This window comes from Hypanus sabinus, chromosome 5, assembly GCF_030144855.1.
Source record: "Hypanus sabinus isolate sHypSab1 chromosome 5, sHypSab1.hap1, whole genome shotgun sequence".
NCBI classification, from domain to species: Eukaryota; Metazoa; Chordata; class Chondrichthyes; order Myliobatiformes; family Dasyatidae; genus Hypanus; species Hypanus sabinus.
In genome coordinates, this window is record NC_082710.1 from 108086060 (window position 1) to 108103059 (window position 17000).

General features: G+C 36.8%; 1 protein-coding gene across 1 annotated transcript in view; it reads left to right on the top strand.

The window, feature by feature from the left end:
- nifk (nucleolar protein interacting with the FHA domain of MKI67) overlaps positions 1 to 17000 on the top strand; it is a 36366-nt gene that overhangs the window by 11113 nt on the left and 8253 nt on the right. The window contains exons 3-4 of the mRNA XM_059970313.1: positions 4330 to 4438; positions 9986 to 10197. Coding sequence (XP_059826296.1) covers positions 4330 to 4438; positions 9986 to 10197 — 321 coding nt within the window. The remainder of the gene's footprint in view (positions 1 to 4329; positions 4439 to 9985; positions 10198 to 17000) is intronic.

Below are 17000 nucleotides of genomic sequence, written 5' to 3' on the forward strand. Positions count from 1 at the left end.
ATTTCTTAATACCATCAGGAGGGAGGTACAGAAGCCTGAAGGCACAGACTCAACGATGCAGGAACAGCTTCTCTGCCATCCAATTTCTTAATGGACATTGAACCCATCAACACACCTCACTACTTTTTTATTTCTATTTTTGCACTACCTGTTAAATATAACAATTATATGTAAATATATTCACTGTAATTAAGTTTTTTTCTCTACTGTTACATATGGTATTGTGCTGCTGCTGCAAAGTCAACAAATTTCATGCCACTGATATTCTGATTCTAATTAGTTTCTATGGGTTGAAATCTACACTGAGCGAATATTACAGTTAGATATTTCATAACAATTAATTTAAATGCCAACTGTTGAATGTTATGAGCTGTATTTAAATTTAATCAAAAAGTAATTGTATCTCCTGCTTTGTAATGTTTAAATATTGGTCTTTATTGCAGGAAGACTTGAATACAAAAGAAAGGATATTTTGCTCTAATTATGTAGGGTACTGTTCAGACTATGCGAGTATCGTGTCTAACTTGATCACCTAACCTAAGAGAAGGCCTACTGGAGGTTCATGAGGATGATCTCGGGAATGAAAGGGTTAATATATAAAGAGCATTTGATGGGTCTGGGCATGTATTTACTGGAGTTTAGAAGAATAGCGGGGAATCTCATTGAAACCTATCGAATATTGAAAAGGCCTAGATTAGAAGGACGTCCATTTAGAACAGAGATGAGGAGGAATTTCTTTAGTCAGAGGGTGGTGAATCTGTGAGATTCATTGCCACAGATGACTGTGGAGACCAAGTCATTGTGTTTATTTAAAACAGAGGATGATAGATTCTTGGTAAACAAGAGTGTCAAAAGGTACGGGGAGAAGGCAAGAGAATGGGGTTGAGAGAGATAATATATCCAGCCATGATGGAGTGGCCTAATTTTGCTCCAATATCTTATGATCTAATGGATGTACTTGTCACGGACAGAATGCATCAAAGATTTATCAAATTGGTTCTAGGGAAGGAAAGTGATTGCGTTATGACATGAGATTTAATATACTGGAACCAAAGAATGAGCAGATTTCATTGAATCTTGTAAAGTTCTTAAAGAGCCTGACAGGGTAGAAACAAAAAAGATGTTTCCCATGGCTTAAGTGTCTATACTTGGGGGGGTGGGGGGAATCTGTTTCAGAATAAGTGATTTACAAGCGAGTTGAGGAGGGATTTAATCACTCAAAGTATGGTGGACTTTTGGAATTCTCTTTCCCAGTAGGCTGTGTACTCAATCACTAATTTCATTCACAGTACAGGCCAATAGATTTCCACATAGAGAAGAGGGAAATATGGGAATGGTGTAGGAAAACAAAACGGCACTGAGGTCATAATAAATGGTGTCATAGCCTTGAAAGGCCCAAGGGTCTGTTCTCCTATTTTATATGTTAGCTGCTTGTACATAGATCTTTTACATCATAAAGTCAGTAGTGCTGCTGATGATCCTGTTTTAATTCGACTTGCAGCTTCTCTGATGATAAAGTGAAATAGATCCAATTGGAAAGTTGGATTTTTTGATGGCTCGTGGCAGGCATATTTTTTACAAGTTACATGCTGAAATTTGAATTAAACAGCAGATGGCAGCATTATTTATTAACGCCCCTAAATATTCTTTCTGGTAGGAATCCAATGTTTGTAGTCTGTAAAGCTAGTGCTTATGAATAGAGGAACAGGAGTCAGTTGCTCTCCTTCAAGTCTGCCATTTAATAAAATTCTGATTGTAACCTCAATTTGGAATTCTCATCTATGGACAGTTCCCATTTGTGCATTTGCTTATCAAAAATTATACACTAATTCTGTAAGTGTGTTCAAAGGCTCTGCTTTCACTGCAATCTGGGGAAGATTCCAAAGACTCAGGATCCGATGGAAGGAAAAAAATGTCTCATCTCTGTCATAACTCGACAACTGTTCCTTTATAAAGCTGTGACCTCCATTTTTTTTAGATTTCCCTCTTTATATTCATACCATCAATGAGCTTCAGTGCCATCTCTCACTCTAACAAAACTCAAGTGGATTCAAGGCTTACATATCTAACCTTTCCTTACAAGATAGCCTGCCCATTTCAGGAATATAGTAATTTTTTTTTTCTAAACTGGTTCCCATTTGCATTCTTTTTTTAAATAAAGGAGACCAATACTGTGAAAAGTACTTGTGATGTGGGTTTGTCAATGTCAAATATAACTGAAACAAGCTTCCTATGTTACTCTACAATTCTTCTTAAAATAAAAGTCTTATTAGCTTCTTAATTAATTGCTGTACGTGCATGAGTCTTTCACATGTCATGCAGTGGCATACGTGGATTCTCTGCATCACAGAGCTCTGTAATCCCTCATTGTTCTGGTAAGAGGTGTTTTATTTTTTCTGTCAAAATAGACATCTTTATTTTCCCATGTAATTCACCATCTGTTAGATCTTTAACTACTTACTTTACTTACCCGTATCCCTTTATAGCCTCCTACTTCACTTTGTGTCTTCAGCAAATTTAACGGACATACCTTTGGTGCCTTCATCCAAATCATTTATAAAAAATGTTGTTTCTCCAAAAGCAACATTTTTGAGGTGCTTGAAATCGCTGAAGAAGTTAACATCTGTGAAGGATGTGAAAAGGGTTGGGAATGAAGCAAGTTTTGAGCTAAAGGATAAGAGGGAATAAAGGAAAGATCAGAAAAGCTGATAGGGTGGTGATCATGGGAGACTGAATGACACCTGATAGCACTGGATGAAATAATTTGTTTTTAATTTCTATATGATGGGACTTTTGTCAACATACACTCAGTGACCACTTTATTAGGTACAGGATGTGCTTAATAAAGTGGCCATTGTATATTCATGGTCTTCTGCTGCTATAGCCCATCCACTCCAAGGTTCAATGTACTGTGTGTTCAGAATTGCTCTTTTGCGCACCATTGTTATTGTGCATGGTTTTTTGAGTTACCCTCGCCTTCCTGTCAGCTTGAACCAGTCTGGCCTTTCTCCTGACCTCACTCATTAACAAGGCATTTTTGCCCATAGAACTGCCACTCATTGGCTGTTTTTTTTTGGTTCTCACACTGTTCTCTGTAAACTCTAGAGATGGTTGTGTGTAAAAGTCCCAGGTGATCAGAAGTTTCAGAGATATTCGAACAACCATCAATCATTCCACACTCAAAGTCACCTTAGATCACGTTTCTTCCCCACTCTGATATTTGGTCTGAATAACGACTGAACCTCTTGACCATGTCTGCATGTTTTTATGTATTGTGTTGCTTCCATATTAGATATTTGCATTAATGAGCGGGTGTACAGATGTACCTAATGAAGTGGCCATTGAGTATATAAATGATCGAAATTATTTTCACAATAAACTGATAATACATGTGTAAACCTCTCATCAGGGCTCAAATACAGACTTGCCATGTTAGCTAACACTGCCAACAGCCACATGACTCAGCGCTGAGAAAGCCACCTTTCATATTCGATGTACCTCTTAGGTCGGTATGATTTGTAGTCCAAGCAAACAGGAATGTTGTGATGTTCCGATTAAAGGAACCTCGATTTGAGTGATTGCTGTGTAAATTCTGCCCAAACACGGTCATCGCTAATCCAGAAATGACAGATCGTACACCAGCATAAAATTAGAATGAAAGTATATTTACCAAATTTGCAACTCTAACAAACAGTTACAGAAAAAGAAAAACAATAAAGGGCCTATGCAGTTAAACCAGTCCAGCGTGCACATAACATTGGAGCTCATACTGGAGTATTTGGGGGTGTGTTTCTTTATTCACACACTGGACCCACAGTCTGCGTGAAAAACACCCACCACATTCTGAACTCCCTTCGAAGACCATCTTGAACCATCATGAATATTGGCCCTTCCACCTTGGAGCCATTGATCTGTACAAAGCATTTCTTGCAACGGGACTTCCCCTTTCAAAGGCATTCTGCAGCGTCTTCCCTTGTGCCCTCCTCCGCAGCTCCCGCCAAAAAACCCCAAACCAGACTACTGTCCTTCAGAAAACTCTTCCTGAGAATCACGATTAACTGTCACACATTCTTAAGGTGGACAACAAATGCTCCTTATCTTAACCAAAGCCAAAACCCATTTCCCAGCATGGCATATTGCTTTTACAGAAAACTGCTAGTATAAACTATCTCAGCATAGCAGTAGAAATCTTAACCAGGGCATTACCCATGCTATCTAATAATTTTATAATAAGCATTTGATACAGCCTCTAATTAATACGATGGAATTTTTGTACAAATTCTGTAGAAGTTTTGCCTTCTCATTTGCTTATTTTTATTTTAAATCTAGACTGGGCGCAGTAAAGGATATGCATTTGTGGAGTTTGAGTGCGATGAAGTTGCTAAAATTGTTTCAGAAACCATGAACAACTATTTATTCGGTGAACGGCTGTTGAAATGTGAGTATTTTCCACCAAAGAATTCAAGATTAAGATTATTGTGCATCTCCTGCAAATTAAACACCTGCCAGTTGTTTAGTTATAAGTTAATTTTGTTTTGAATACCAGCACCAACTAGAATTAGATTTTCAGTCCTTGCATCTCTTTCTGGCATTGATTTGTGCTTGGGGACAATCCTAGAGGCATAAATTCAGTACTAGAAGGTCATTGCCTGGAACCTCAACAATTCCTGCAAATGTATTTTGTAATGGGGGGATGTAAAAATAACTGAATTTATTTAATTGGCACTTCATGAAATTTATCTGCTTTCCACTGCAGCACTTAGACCAGGAGCTATGTCTTTCACTTTGCAATTGTTCACATCCTTTCTGAAGTCTTTAGCCATCTCTTTGCCTCACAAATCTCTGTCCAGGAACTGACATTTCTAACGCACTTTAATATGGTTAACATCAAGTATCAGCAACAACCTTTTCCATTAATCTTTATGTTGTAGCGGTGTGCTACACACAGCGCTGAAATAACGACACGGAGTCGGTAAACTGCAGTTAAAAAAGATTTTATTCGAACTTCGCGGCCTCGCTTTAAAGCCTCCCTGATCCCGCCCTCCCCGGGCGCAGATGCTGTAGGGGACACGTATTTACAGTCCCGCGCGGGCTTTTCCCTTTGTTGGTGAAGCAGACCTGGCGCCCTTTTGGGACTGGCCTTTATGCTGGTGCGCTGGCTATTTGTGAGCCGGTTCGAGTGCGCTAGGAAGTGGGTCACCACAATGTGTCAAAATATTCTAGCCTATTTCTAATCCTATCTATAGAGTCAAAGGCATGGGAATCAACTGTAATGGCCTTTACTCTCTCTCTATCCAACCATGTATTTAAGTCTGCAACTAGACAACAATATATCAAAGGCCTCTTCCTTTCTGTTACATGCTGCCTCTCAGCAGATCTTCAGAATTCAGGAGCAACTTCTCCCAATTAATAAAGAAGCACAAGAACTAACATTTCATGATCTCCCTTTTAAAGTAGTCCATAATCAATTTACTTATTTTGGAATTACAGTCACAAGGAAGTTTAAAGATCTCTTTCGTGAAAACTTTGCCAATCTTTCATATGCTATAAAACAGAGTCTGGTACAATGGTCACCTCTATCTATGTCTTTGGTAGGTCATATTAATGTTGTTAAAATGTATGTTCTCCCCAAATTTTTATACCTATTTCAATCTATCCCAATTTTTATTCCTAAATCTTTTTTTGATTCCTTAGACTCTATTATTTTGTCATATCTGTGGCAGAATATGCGCTCTAGAATTAATAAAATCCATCTCCAAAAATCTAAAAAAGAGGGTGGCATGGCTTTACCTAACTTTCATTTATATTATTGGGCAGCTAATATACGTTGTGCTACCTTCTGGTCTTTCTTCCATGGCCAACCCGAATGCCCTAACTGGGTGGCGATGGAGCTGAGCTCCTCTAAAGAATTATCTATCTCTCCACTTCTTGGCTCTGCACTCCCTAGTAGTCTGCCCAGATCAATAGCTAATCCTCTTGTTAGACACACTTTGCGTATATGGGCTCAGATCAGGAAATGCTATGGTTTCCAGGGGTTTTCCGTTTCCAGCCCTATTGCTCATAATCACCTTTTTTTTACCTACTACATACGATTCAGCATTCCAGGTTTGGTTTCGGAAGGGCATTAGACATTTTGAAGATCTTTTCATTGATAATCGCTTCGCTTCTTTTCAGCAGCTCTCTGTTAAGTTCAATCTGCCCAATGCTCATTTTTTTAGATATCTCCAAATTAGACACTTTATTGCTCCTTTAATTCCTAACTTCCCTGAAATGCCTGCGAAAAAATGCTATGGACTTATTTCTTTCCATTAATCCACTAGGTAAAGGTTTAATATCAATTATCCAAGATTATTTTGCAGCCTTACAATGGGCCCCTGTGGAAAAAATTAAAATGGCATGGGAGCATGATTTAAATACCTCCTTATCTGATGAGAGCTGGGACTCGATTCTCAAATCGGTTAACTCAACCTCTCTTTGTGCTCGCCATTGCCTTTTACAGTTTAAGATTGTTCATAGAGTCCATATGTCTAAATCTAAACTATCTCGATTCTACCCTGACATTAGTCCACTCTGTGATAAATGCAAGAGGGGCGAGGCCTCTCTCATTCATATGTACTGGTTCTGTCCTAGCTTGGAGAAATTCTGGAAAGATGTCTTCACTACGTTATCGTGTATTCTGAATCAGTATCTAGAACCAAGCCCCTTAATTGCTCTGTTCGGTTTTTGGGGCGAGACAGATATATGTCTGGGTCCGACCAAATACCGAATATTATCCTTTGCATCTCTCCTGGCTAGACGCTTGATCCTCCTCAGAAGGAGATGTTGCCCCGCCCACTCATGCTCAGTGGCTTAACGACATCATGGCCTGTTTGGACCTCGAAAAAATTCATTATTCAGTTCTCAATTCGGATCTAAAGTTCCATAAGGTCTGGGGACCTTTTATCGAGTACTTTCATAACCTTCCTCTTGACTAGGGTTTTTTTTCTTTTCGGTCCCTTGCCTTCAGCTCCTTTTTTTTTCTGGTAGAAAGCATTATTAACCTCTGTTGCTGAGTGTATTCACAGTCTGGGAGTTTGGCTGTCCTGACTTATACTCTCTATATTGTGTTGTGGTTGGTCTGGAGTTGCTGCTGTTTTTTCTTGTGTTGTGGGGCTTGGGGAGGACACTAAGCTTACTTGTCTTTAATTCAGGTGCTTTTTTTGTTAAATTCTCTTCCTTTGTAGCATATTGTTATTGTATGCTTAATTTTGCATTGTTTTAATGTTCCTCATTGGGATTTGGGGTTTTTAATTTGTAAAATGTTTTGAAAAACTAATAAAAAAAATTTTAAAAAAAGAATTCAGGAGCAACTCACAAAAGCACTGGAGGAACTCAGCAGATCAGGCAGCATCTATAGAGGAAAACAGCTAATGATTAAGGTTGGGACCCTTCATCTGGACTGGATGTCGAGAGGAATGGTCTCAACCTGAAATGTTTCCCGTGCTTCCCCCTCCACGGATGCTGCCTGATCTGCTTAACATCCCCAGCCATTTGTGTGTTGCTGCAGTTTCCAGCATTTGGAGTCTCTCTTGTATCTCCATCTGGAAAACAAGCTCAGCTCTCAATTTGGTTGATTTGGCATGACCTCTTCTCTAGTTACTCATAATGGCTATCATTATTTATATGGTAGCTTAACAGTTAATGTAACACTTACAGCACCAGTGACCTGTGTTCAATTCTCTGTCTGTAAAGGGTTTGTCCGTTCTCCCCTTGACCATATTCCAAAGACAGTGGGTTAGCAGGTTAATTGGTCCATTGAGTATAATTGGGCGCTTCAGGCTAGTTGAGCCAGTAGGATCTATTACAGTGTTACATCTCAAAATAAATATAGAATAAACTTCCTGTCGAGAGTGAGGTGCTTATTTATTTATTGTTGCTATGATATACTGTGATTGAAGGGAACATTGCTGAATGCATTCAGTTATCACAAATCATCCTGCTAAAGATCCAGGAGTCGACTAGTAAATTTTCTAATTCATTCATTCATCTATGAGACATGGGTATTGCTGCAAGGCCAGTGTTTACTGACCATTTGTAATTGACTTTGAAAAGACAATGCTGAATTAAGTCAGACTTACTACATTCAACGCTGAGGATAGCCCCACAATTCTCTCACACATAGATAATTTCATTACAATGGATTGTGGTTAACTTGGGCACATTGGGACCAGTACCTTTTGGACCAATTAAGCAACTGCCCCAGTTAACCAAATAGTTAAACAGTAGTCTGTCTTTTTTCTACATACTCTTTTAACTGAGTAACAAATTAAGTATTTGAATGAAATACAGAACAACTTTGAACACTGTAAATACTAGTACAGTACTATAAAACTGTATTAGTTCCTAATAGTTATCGACAGAGGAATTCATCCAGTGTACGCTGCCGTATTCTTTTGATCGACTATAAATGAACCAAATCAGCACAGACACCTAGTGCAGATAAAGGACTGCTTTCAGACAACGGTATCGACAATTGCATCCACCAAATCTTCACTTTCATTATAACGTTCAAGAGGATTGTCAATACCTTCAAATGCTTTGTAGTTCATGAATTAGTGAAATTACTTCACTCCCAGTTATTTTTGGCATTTCCAAGCCTGAGTACTTGAAACTGCAGTGAGGAAAAACTGTTCTAAACACAAAGTACACTGCAGATGCTGTGGTCAAATCAACACGTACAAACAAGCTGGATGAACACAGCAGGTAGGGCAGCATCTGTTGAAATGAGCAGTCAATGAGAGGGCCAAGACCCTTCGTCAGGACTGAAGAAGGAGGGAGCAGGGGCCCCATAAAGAAGGTGGGGGGAGGGTGGAAAACCAATCAGAGGAAAGATCAAGAGGTGAGGGAGGGGATAGGCAGGAGAGGTGAAGAAGGAATGTAAGGGGAAAGCACTATGGGTAGTTGAAGAAGGCAGAATCATCAGAGAGGTGATAGGCAGCTAGAAGAGGAGACAGAGTGAAAGTGGGATGGGGGAAAGGAGAGGGAGGGAATTACCGGAAGTTGGAGAATTCGATGTTCATACCAAAGGGCTGGAGACTAACCAGACGGTAGATGAGGTGTTGCTCCTCCAACCTGAGTTTGGCCTCATCATGGCAGTAGTGGAGGCCATGTATGGACATATCCGAATGGGAATGAGAGGGAGAGTTGAAGTGAGTGGCAACCAGGAGATCCTGTCTGTTGTGGCAGACGGAGCAGAGGTGCTCAACGAAGCAGTCCCCCAATCTGCGTTGGGTCTCACCAATATAGAGGAGGCCACATCGGGAGCACCGGATGCAATAGATGACCCCAACAGACTCACAAGTGACGTGTTGCCTCACCTGTAAGGACTGTTTGGGGCCCTGCATGGTGGTAAGAGAGGAGGTTTAGGGACAGGTGTAGCACTTGAGCTTGCAGGGATAAGTACCAGGTGGGAGATCTGTGGGGAGGGACATTGTTCTGAATTGTCTTACTGTTTATTTCTCAACAACTAAATCACCCTTTTGAACACCAGCATGTGCAATTAACACTATATAAAAACTGTTCACTGTAAGTACAGTGTAATGTCTAATGACCACACAAGCATACGCTTCTGACGCTAATTAGAAACTGTTGAGCAACAGTCTCCTGCCCCAGTTAAGCAGCATGGTTCACAAGTAACCAAAGGGAATCTGCCTATTTTCTCAATTAAGGGAGAAACCACTGTAATGATGGACGATAAGCAATAATATTATCAGTCAAGATGGTGTTAGGCTTTGAAGATAATCTGTAGGTGATGGTGTTTCCATGTATCTGCTGACTTTGTCATCATAGATAATAGGCAAAGCAAGTTCATCAAGAGTCTCTGAAGCAGATTGCACATCTTTCTTTATAATATTTTATCTTTACTAAAGTGCTACATGAATGAAAGATTCCCTTTCATCCAGAGATATAGTGAACACACTTTACTAATGGTTCTTTTTCCATTTAGGTCAGGTTGTTCCACCAGAAAAAGTGCACCCACAACTTTTCAAAGGTAGTAACAGATTTTTTAAGAAGCCTACAAACCCAGCAGTTGCTCGTTACAACAAGAAGCGAAACTGGAAAGAAGAAAAAATTATGTCACAGAGACTTCTTGAGAAAGAGGGACGGTTACGAAGAAGGCTTGCAAAGAAAGGAATTGACTATGACTTTCCTGGTTTTGTAAGTTTACCCCATGTGCTTCGTTATTCATATACAGCTGCATGGAGAAGTTTAATGAATCCTTTGCAATTACCTGATTTTCTGCGTTAATTACTTATAAAAAGTAGTCTAAACTTCATCTAAGTGGCCGTAATAGACAAACACAATCTGCTTGAACTAATAACACACAAAGAACTGTACTTTTCATGTCTTTTTTTTGTTTGAATAAATTGTTTAATCATTCACAGTCCAGGCTGGAAAAAGTATGGGAACTCTTGTATTTAATAAGTGATAGAACCTCTTTAGCAGCAATAACATCCGCCAGATATTTCCTATAGCTGCTGATCAGATTTGCATAATGGCAAGGAGGAGTTTTAGGTCATTCCTCCATACAAAACTGTTTCAGTTCATCAATATTTCTGAAGTACCTTGCATGAACAGCCCTCTTCAGGTCATGCCACAGCATCTCAATTGGGTTAAGGTTTAGACTCTGACTTTCTTTTTCAATCTTTTTATTGAATTTCATATATAGAAAAAAAACATATTGTGAAATTGAATAGGTTATGGGTACATTAGACTTAGTTAAGTTAGTAATAGAATAACAATATCTTATTAAAATATCAGCAAAAAAATAGTACATTAATCAATGTAACCTATATTAATTATACATGAAAAAAACGAGAATAATCATCAAAAGAAAAAAAAAATTAAAAATGCAAGAGAAAAAAATATATTGAAAAAAAAACCTAAACTAAACTAACATGGGCAATAATAACAGTTTATATATATATATGATAGTGTCAAAAACTCCGGAACTCCATACCAGAACAAGAATAAAAAGAGAAAAGGTCTGGAAGAGGTCAAATTAATTCATATGAAAGTGTCGAATGAACGGTCCCCAAGTTTCTTCAAATTTAATTGATGAATCGAAAATAGTACTTCTAATTTTTTTCTAAGCTCAGACAAGAAATAGTTTGAGAGAACCACTGAAACATGGTAGGAGGGTTTACTTCTTTCCAATTTTGTAATATAGACCTTCTGGCCATTAATGTTGCAAAGGCGATCATTCGTCTAATTGAAGGGGAAAACCGGTTACCATCCTCATTTGGTATACCAAAAATTGCAGTAATAAAATGAGGTTGTAAATCAATATTCCATATTGAGGAAATAATAGCAAATATGTCCTTCCAATAGTCATGTAAAGTGGGACATGACCAAAACATGTGGGTCAATGAGGCCACATCTAAATGACATCTGTCGCATTGAGGGTTAATATGAGAATATGAGCAATATGAGCGTTTATCTTTAGACATATGGGCTCTATGTACAACCTTAAATTGTATTAAAGCATGTTTAGCACATATAGAAGAAGAATTAACCATTTGTAAAATTTTTTCCCATTTTTCTGTTGATATATTGTATCGAAGTTCTTTTTCCCATTCTTGTTTAATTCTACCTGATATTTCTGGTTGTATTTTCATAATCATATTATAAATAAGAGCCACTAATCCCTTCTGACAAGGATTCAAGGTAAAAATCATATCTGAAAAGTCTATCATAGTTGAATTGGGGAAGGATGGTAGAACTTTATGTAAAAAATTTCTAATTTGTAAGTATCTAAAAAAAATTAGATTTAGGTAACTTAAATTTGTTGGAAAGTTGGTCGAAAGACATCAAACTACCTTCAAAAAAAAGATCTCAAAAACATATTATACCTTTCCTTTTCCATATGCTAAAAGCTTGATCTGTCAAAGAAGGTTTAAAAAAGAAGTTAAGTAAGAGGGCTATCAAGAACAAAGTTTTTCAGAGTAAAAAACTTACGAAATTGAAACCAAATTCGTAATGTGTGCTTGACAATAGGATTGGATAACTGTTTATTGAATTTAACTAAATCAGTAGGAAGAGAAGAACCAAGAACAAAGAATAAAGAATATCCTTGTGCATCATTGCATTCTATATTTACCCACTGTGGGCACAATGGTGAATCCAAATCTTAATTTCCAATATATTAAATTTCGAATATTATTCGCCCAGTAGTAAAATCTAAAGTTAGGTAAAGCTAAACCACCATCTTTTTTAGATTTTTGTAACTGCCTTTTACTTAACCTGGGGTTTTTATTTTGCCACACAAATGAGGAAATTTTAGAATCAATGTTATCAAAAAAAGATTTAGAAATAAAAATTGGTAAGGCTTGAAATAAATATAAAAATTTCGGTAAAATCATCATTTTAATAGCATTAATCCGGCCAACTAATGATCAAGATAAAGGAGACCATCTTGTAGTAAGTTGTTGAATCTGATGAAGCATAGGTAAAAAATTCAATCTGAATAAATCTTTATATTTCTTAGTAAATTTTATACCTAAATAAATAAAGTTATCAGTAACAACTTTAAATGGTATCCTGTCATTCAATAAAGTTTGCGCATTTAAAGGGAATAATTCGCTCTTATCCAAGTTTAGTTTATAACCAGAAAAACTACCAAATTGAGCCAATAAGGATAAAATAGCGGGAATAGACCTGTCAGGATCGGAAATATATAACAACAAGTCATCAGCATAAAGTGATAACTTGTATAACTTCTCGTTACGGGTAATACCAAAAATATTAGGGGATTCACGAATAGCAATGGCTAAAGGTTCTAATGCAATATTAAATAATAAAGGACTTAATGGACAACCTTGTCTCGTACCACGAGATAATTGAACAAAAGGGGATCTGTAATTATTTGTAAGAACAGAAGCAACAGGTTTATAATAAATTAATTTAATCCATGATATAAAATTAGGACTAAAATTAAAATTTCTCAAGGCATTAAATAAGTATGTCCATTCAACTCTATCAAAAGCTTTTTCAGCATCTAATGAAATAACACATTCTGGGGTTGTGGGTGAAGAAGTGTAAATTATATTAATCAATCTTCTAACATTAAAAAAGGAATACCGGTTCCTAATAAAACCAGTTTGGTCTTCTGAAATAATTTGTGATAATAACTTTTCTAATCTAATAGCTAAAATTTTTGTAAGAATCTTAGAGTCTACATTTAATAGCGATATAGGGTGATAAGATGCACATAGAGTAGGATCCTTATCTTTTTTAAGAATTAGAGAGATAGTAGCTTCATAAAAAGACTGGGGTAGTCGCTTCTTAGTAAGTGCATCATTAAAAATTTCACATAACCAAGGGGAAAGCAAAGAAGAAAAAGTTTTAAAGAATTCTATAATATAACCATCAGGACCAGGAGCTTTCCCTGAATTCATTGATGAGATAGCCTCTCCTATTTCAGCCATAGAAATAGGAGCATCAAACAAGCTCCGATCTTCATCTGTCAGTTTAGGAATATTCAAATTGTTAAAAAAATTATCCATCATGGATAGATCGCCATCAAATTCTGATTGATATAAAGATTTATAAAAACCTTGGAAAGTATTATTAATTTCTTTATGATCAGTAGTCAGATTACCGTCTTGTTTACGAATTTTAATAATTTGTCGCTTAGTCGAAATAGCTTTTAATTGGTTAGCTAACAATTTACCAGTTCGATCACTATGAATATAAAATTGAGCCCTAGTCTTAATTAATTGATTCTCAATTGAAGAGGATAATAGTAAACTATGTTCCATTTGAAGCTCAACTCTCTTCTTATAGAGTTCTTTGGTAGGAGTCACGGAATAAATCTTATCAATTTCTTTAATTTTATCCACTAATAAAGCAATATCTAAATATCTTTGTTTTCTTTTACCGACAGAGTATGAGATAATTTGTCCACGGATAAAAGCCTTAGTCCCAAAGTATTCCTCTGTCAATCTCTTCGGTATAGTTCGTTGAAAAAAAACAAGTCAATTTGCTGTTTTATGAAGGTGATAAATTCTGGATCTTGAAACAAAGTAGCGTTAAGTCTCCAAGATCTAGTATTATTGAAAGAGTCCGAAATCTTGATAGATAACTTCAAAGGTGCATGATCCGAAATGGCAATAGAGTCATATTTACAATCAGTAACATCTGTTAATAAACGATGATCAATAAGAAAATAATCAATTCTAGAACTGTGATAAACGTGAGAAAAACGAAAATTCTTTATCTTTAGGGTTCAAAAACTGCCATATTTCAGTAATTCCCGAATCAACCATAAAGGAATTAATAAGTAAGGCTGATCTATTCGGAAGAATTCGAATAGGTTTAGATCTATCCATCGAAGGATTCAAACAACAGTTGAAATCTCCACCCATTATCAGCATATATTCATTTAGATTAGGGAGGGAAGTAAATAACCATTTAAAAAATTCAGGGCAGTCAAAGTTTGGAGCATAAATATTAACTAGAGCCACTTTTCGATTGAAAAGTGAGCCAGTTATCAACAAAAATCTGCCCTGTGGATCAGAAATAATTTCATGATGTGTAAACGAAATTGAGGGGTCTATAAAAATAGACACACCCCTAATTTTGGCGGTACAATTCGAGTGAAATTGTTGACCCTTCCAGAACCTAAAAAAGCGTTGATTATCCTCCCTCCTAATATGGGTCTCCTGTACAAAAATAATATTAGCATTTAGTCTATGGAATACTTTAAATTTTTTTTACGTTTAATCGGATGATTTAAATCATTAGTATTCCAAGAGATAAAATTAATAGACTTATCCATCATGCCAATACTAATTGTATATATCATAAAAGGTTTAAAAAAAAATAACCCATAATTCAGGAAGAAGGAAAAATAATTCAGGAGCAACCGGAGAACATGACACTTCAACAATATTAATAATCTAAAGTTGGCCCATAAACTAAAAGCAAAAAAATAAAAAGCAAAAGCGTGAAAAATGATCCCTACCCCCTCCCCCAACCCCACGAGAAAAAGCCAAGCGGCAGGCGCACAAACTAATACCAATATTACCCCCATTTCAAGATGGCAACTTCATTAAAAGAAAGAAAAAAGACTATATAACACCCAGATATAAGTACAGGGTTGTAAAAAGAAAGAATATATCAATCAAAATGGAAAAATAATATAACAAAGCAAAAAAATCATTAGTAAAAAAGGATAAACATTAAAGTTTAAAATAGTGTAATATACCTTTAAGAAAAGATTCCATATTCAGATACAAGAAAATGACGTTTCAAAATCAGAGACTTATGGGAAGAAGAAACGACATTTTGAAAAAACCATATTACGGAATATAAGTGTAAATTCACCAATCTATTAAAAGGATTAAAAAAAGGTCATCAAAAAAGAATCAAAAAAAGGATTCAAAAATCACTACAATATATACATATATATATATATATATATATATAAAAGGTCCAAAACATTCGTCCCATTTTCAAGTACAAGCAAATAAATGCTTACGGAAAGCAAAGTCTTATGGGAAGAAGAAACGACATCTTAAAAAATAAATCATTATTACAGAGTATTAACATGTATATCCAGTTCAGAAGAAAAGAATTAAGAAAGAAAAAAAAACATTGCAGTAAGATTAGAAGAGCTTCTATAAACCATGATAATAAAAAAAGACCAGGTCTGCAGACCAAAATAAAAAGCTATACCACAGTTTCATAAGTTAAAGCCCAAAACGAAATGGCATCTTCTCTCCAAAAATTCATCAACATAACACATAATTCAACTTGTACTAGAAGATCGATATTCTTCGACGAATTTCTTCGCTTCTTCCGGAGTATTAAAGAACAATAATATAAATAAATAAGTGATAAATATCGTGAACACGAGCGAGATAAAGAACCCTTGAAAGTGAGTCCATGGGTTGTGGGAGCATCTCAATGATGGGGCAGGTGAAGTTGAGTGAAGTTATCCCATTTGGTTCAAGAGCCTGATGGTTGAGGGGAAGGAGAGTTAACTGAATCTGAACACAAGCAGAATGATCACAGAGGACATGATTTGAGAGTTAGGAGGCAGAAGTTTAAGGGAAACACGAGGGGGTATTTCTTTACTCAAAGAGTGATAGCTGTGTGGAATGAGCTTCCTGTAGAAGTAGTAGAGGCCAGTTCAGTTGTGTCATTTAAGGTAAAATTGGATAGGTATATGGACAGGAAAGGAGTGGAGGGTTATGGGCTGAGTGCGGGTAGGTGAGACTAGGTGAGATTAAGGGTTCGGCACGGACTAGGAGGGCCAAGATGGCCTGTTTCCATGCTGTGATTGTTATATGGTTATGGTTAAACGCTGACTGTTGTCACTCAACGTAATTCTGAGATTCGCTGGGTATCTTAAAGCTTGTTTAAGTCCAATCGAATGAATCTCTGCCATCACTGGTTTAAAAGCGATTCTCGCCTTCATTACGTCAAATGAATAATCCTCAACAATTCGAAACTTGATGCTTCTGTGAGAAATCATACCTTTCTGACGAGCTAATCGGATTAAAAGCTCTTTCTCCCAAGGATAATGGAGGCGAACAATCACAGCTCATGGTTTATCTCTCGAGATCGAAAATCTCGAAACTCTGTGAGCACGATCGATAGTAGGTTTAGCCCGCAAAGCGTCCTCACCGAAAATTTCCCACAATAAGTTAGAGAAATATTCAGTTAAGTCACCAGACTCAACATTTTTGGGAAATCCGATAATACGCAAATTTTGTCTGCGAGATCGGTTTTCAAGATCGGTGATTTTAAACTTACTCTGCTTCACTATTTTAACGGTCGACCGTAACTTCTCCTCCAAAGTTTCAATAGTACGTATTTTTTCACAAATTAACTTGTCAAGAGCCGCAAACTTTTCTTTGTGCCGTTCAATATCTGCTGCCTGCGATTGAAGCTTGGTATCAAACGATCTAATGACTTCTTCAAGCTCAGATATTTTCGCAGTAAGCTTATTTTCC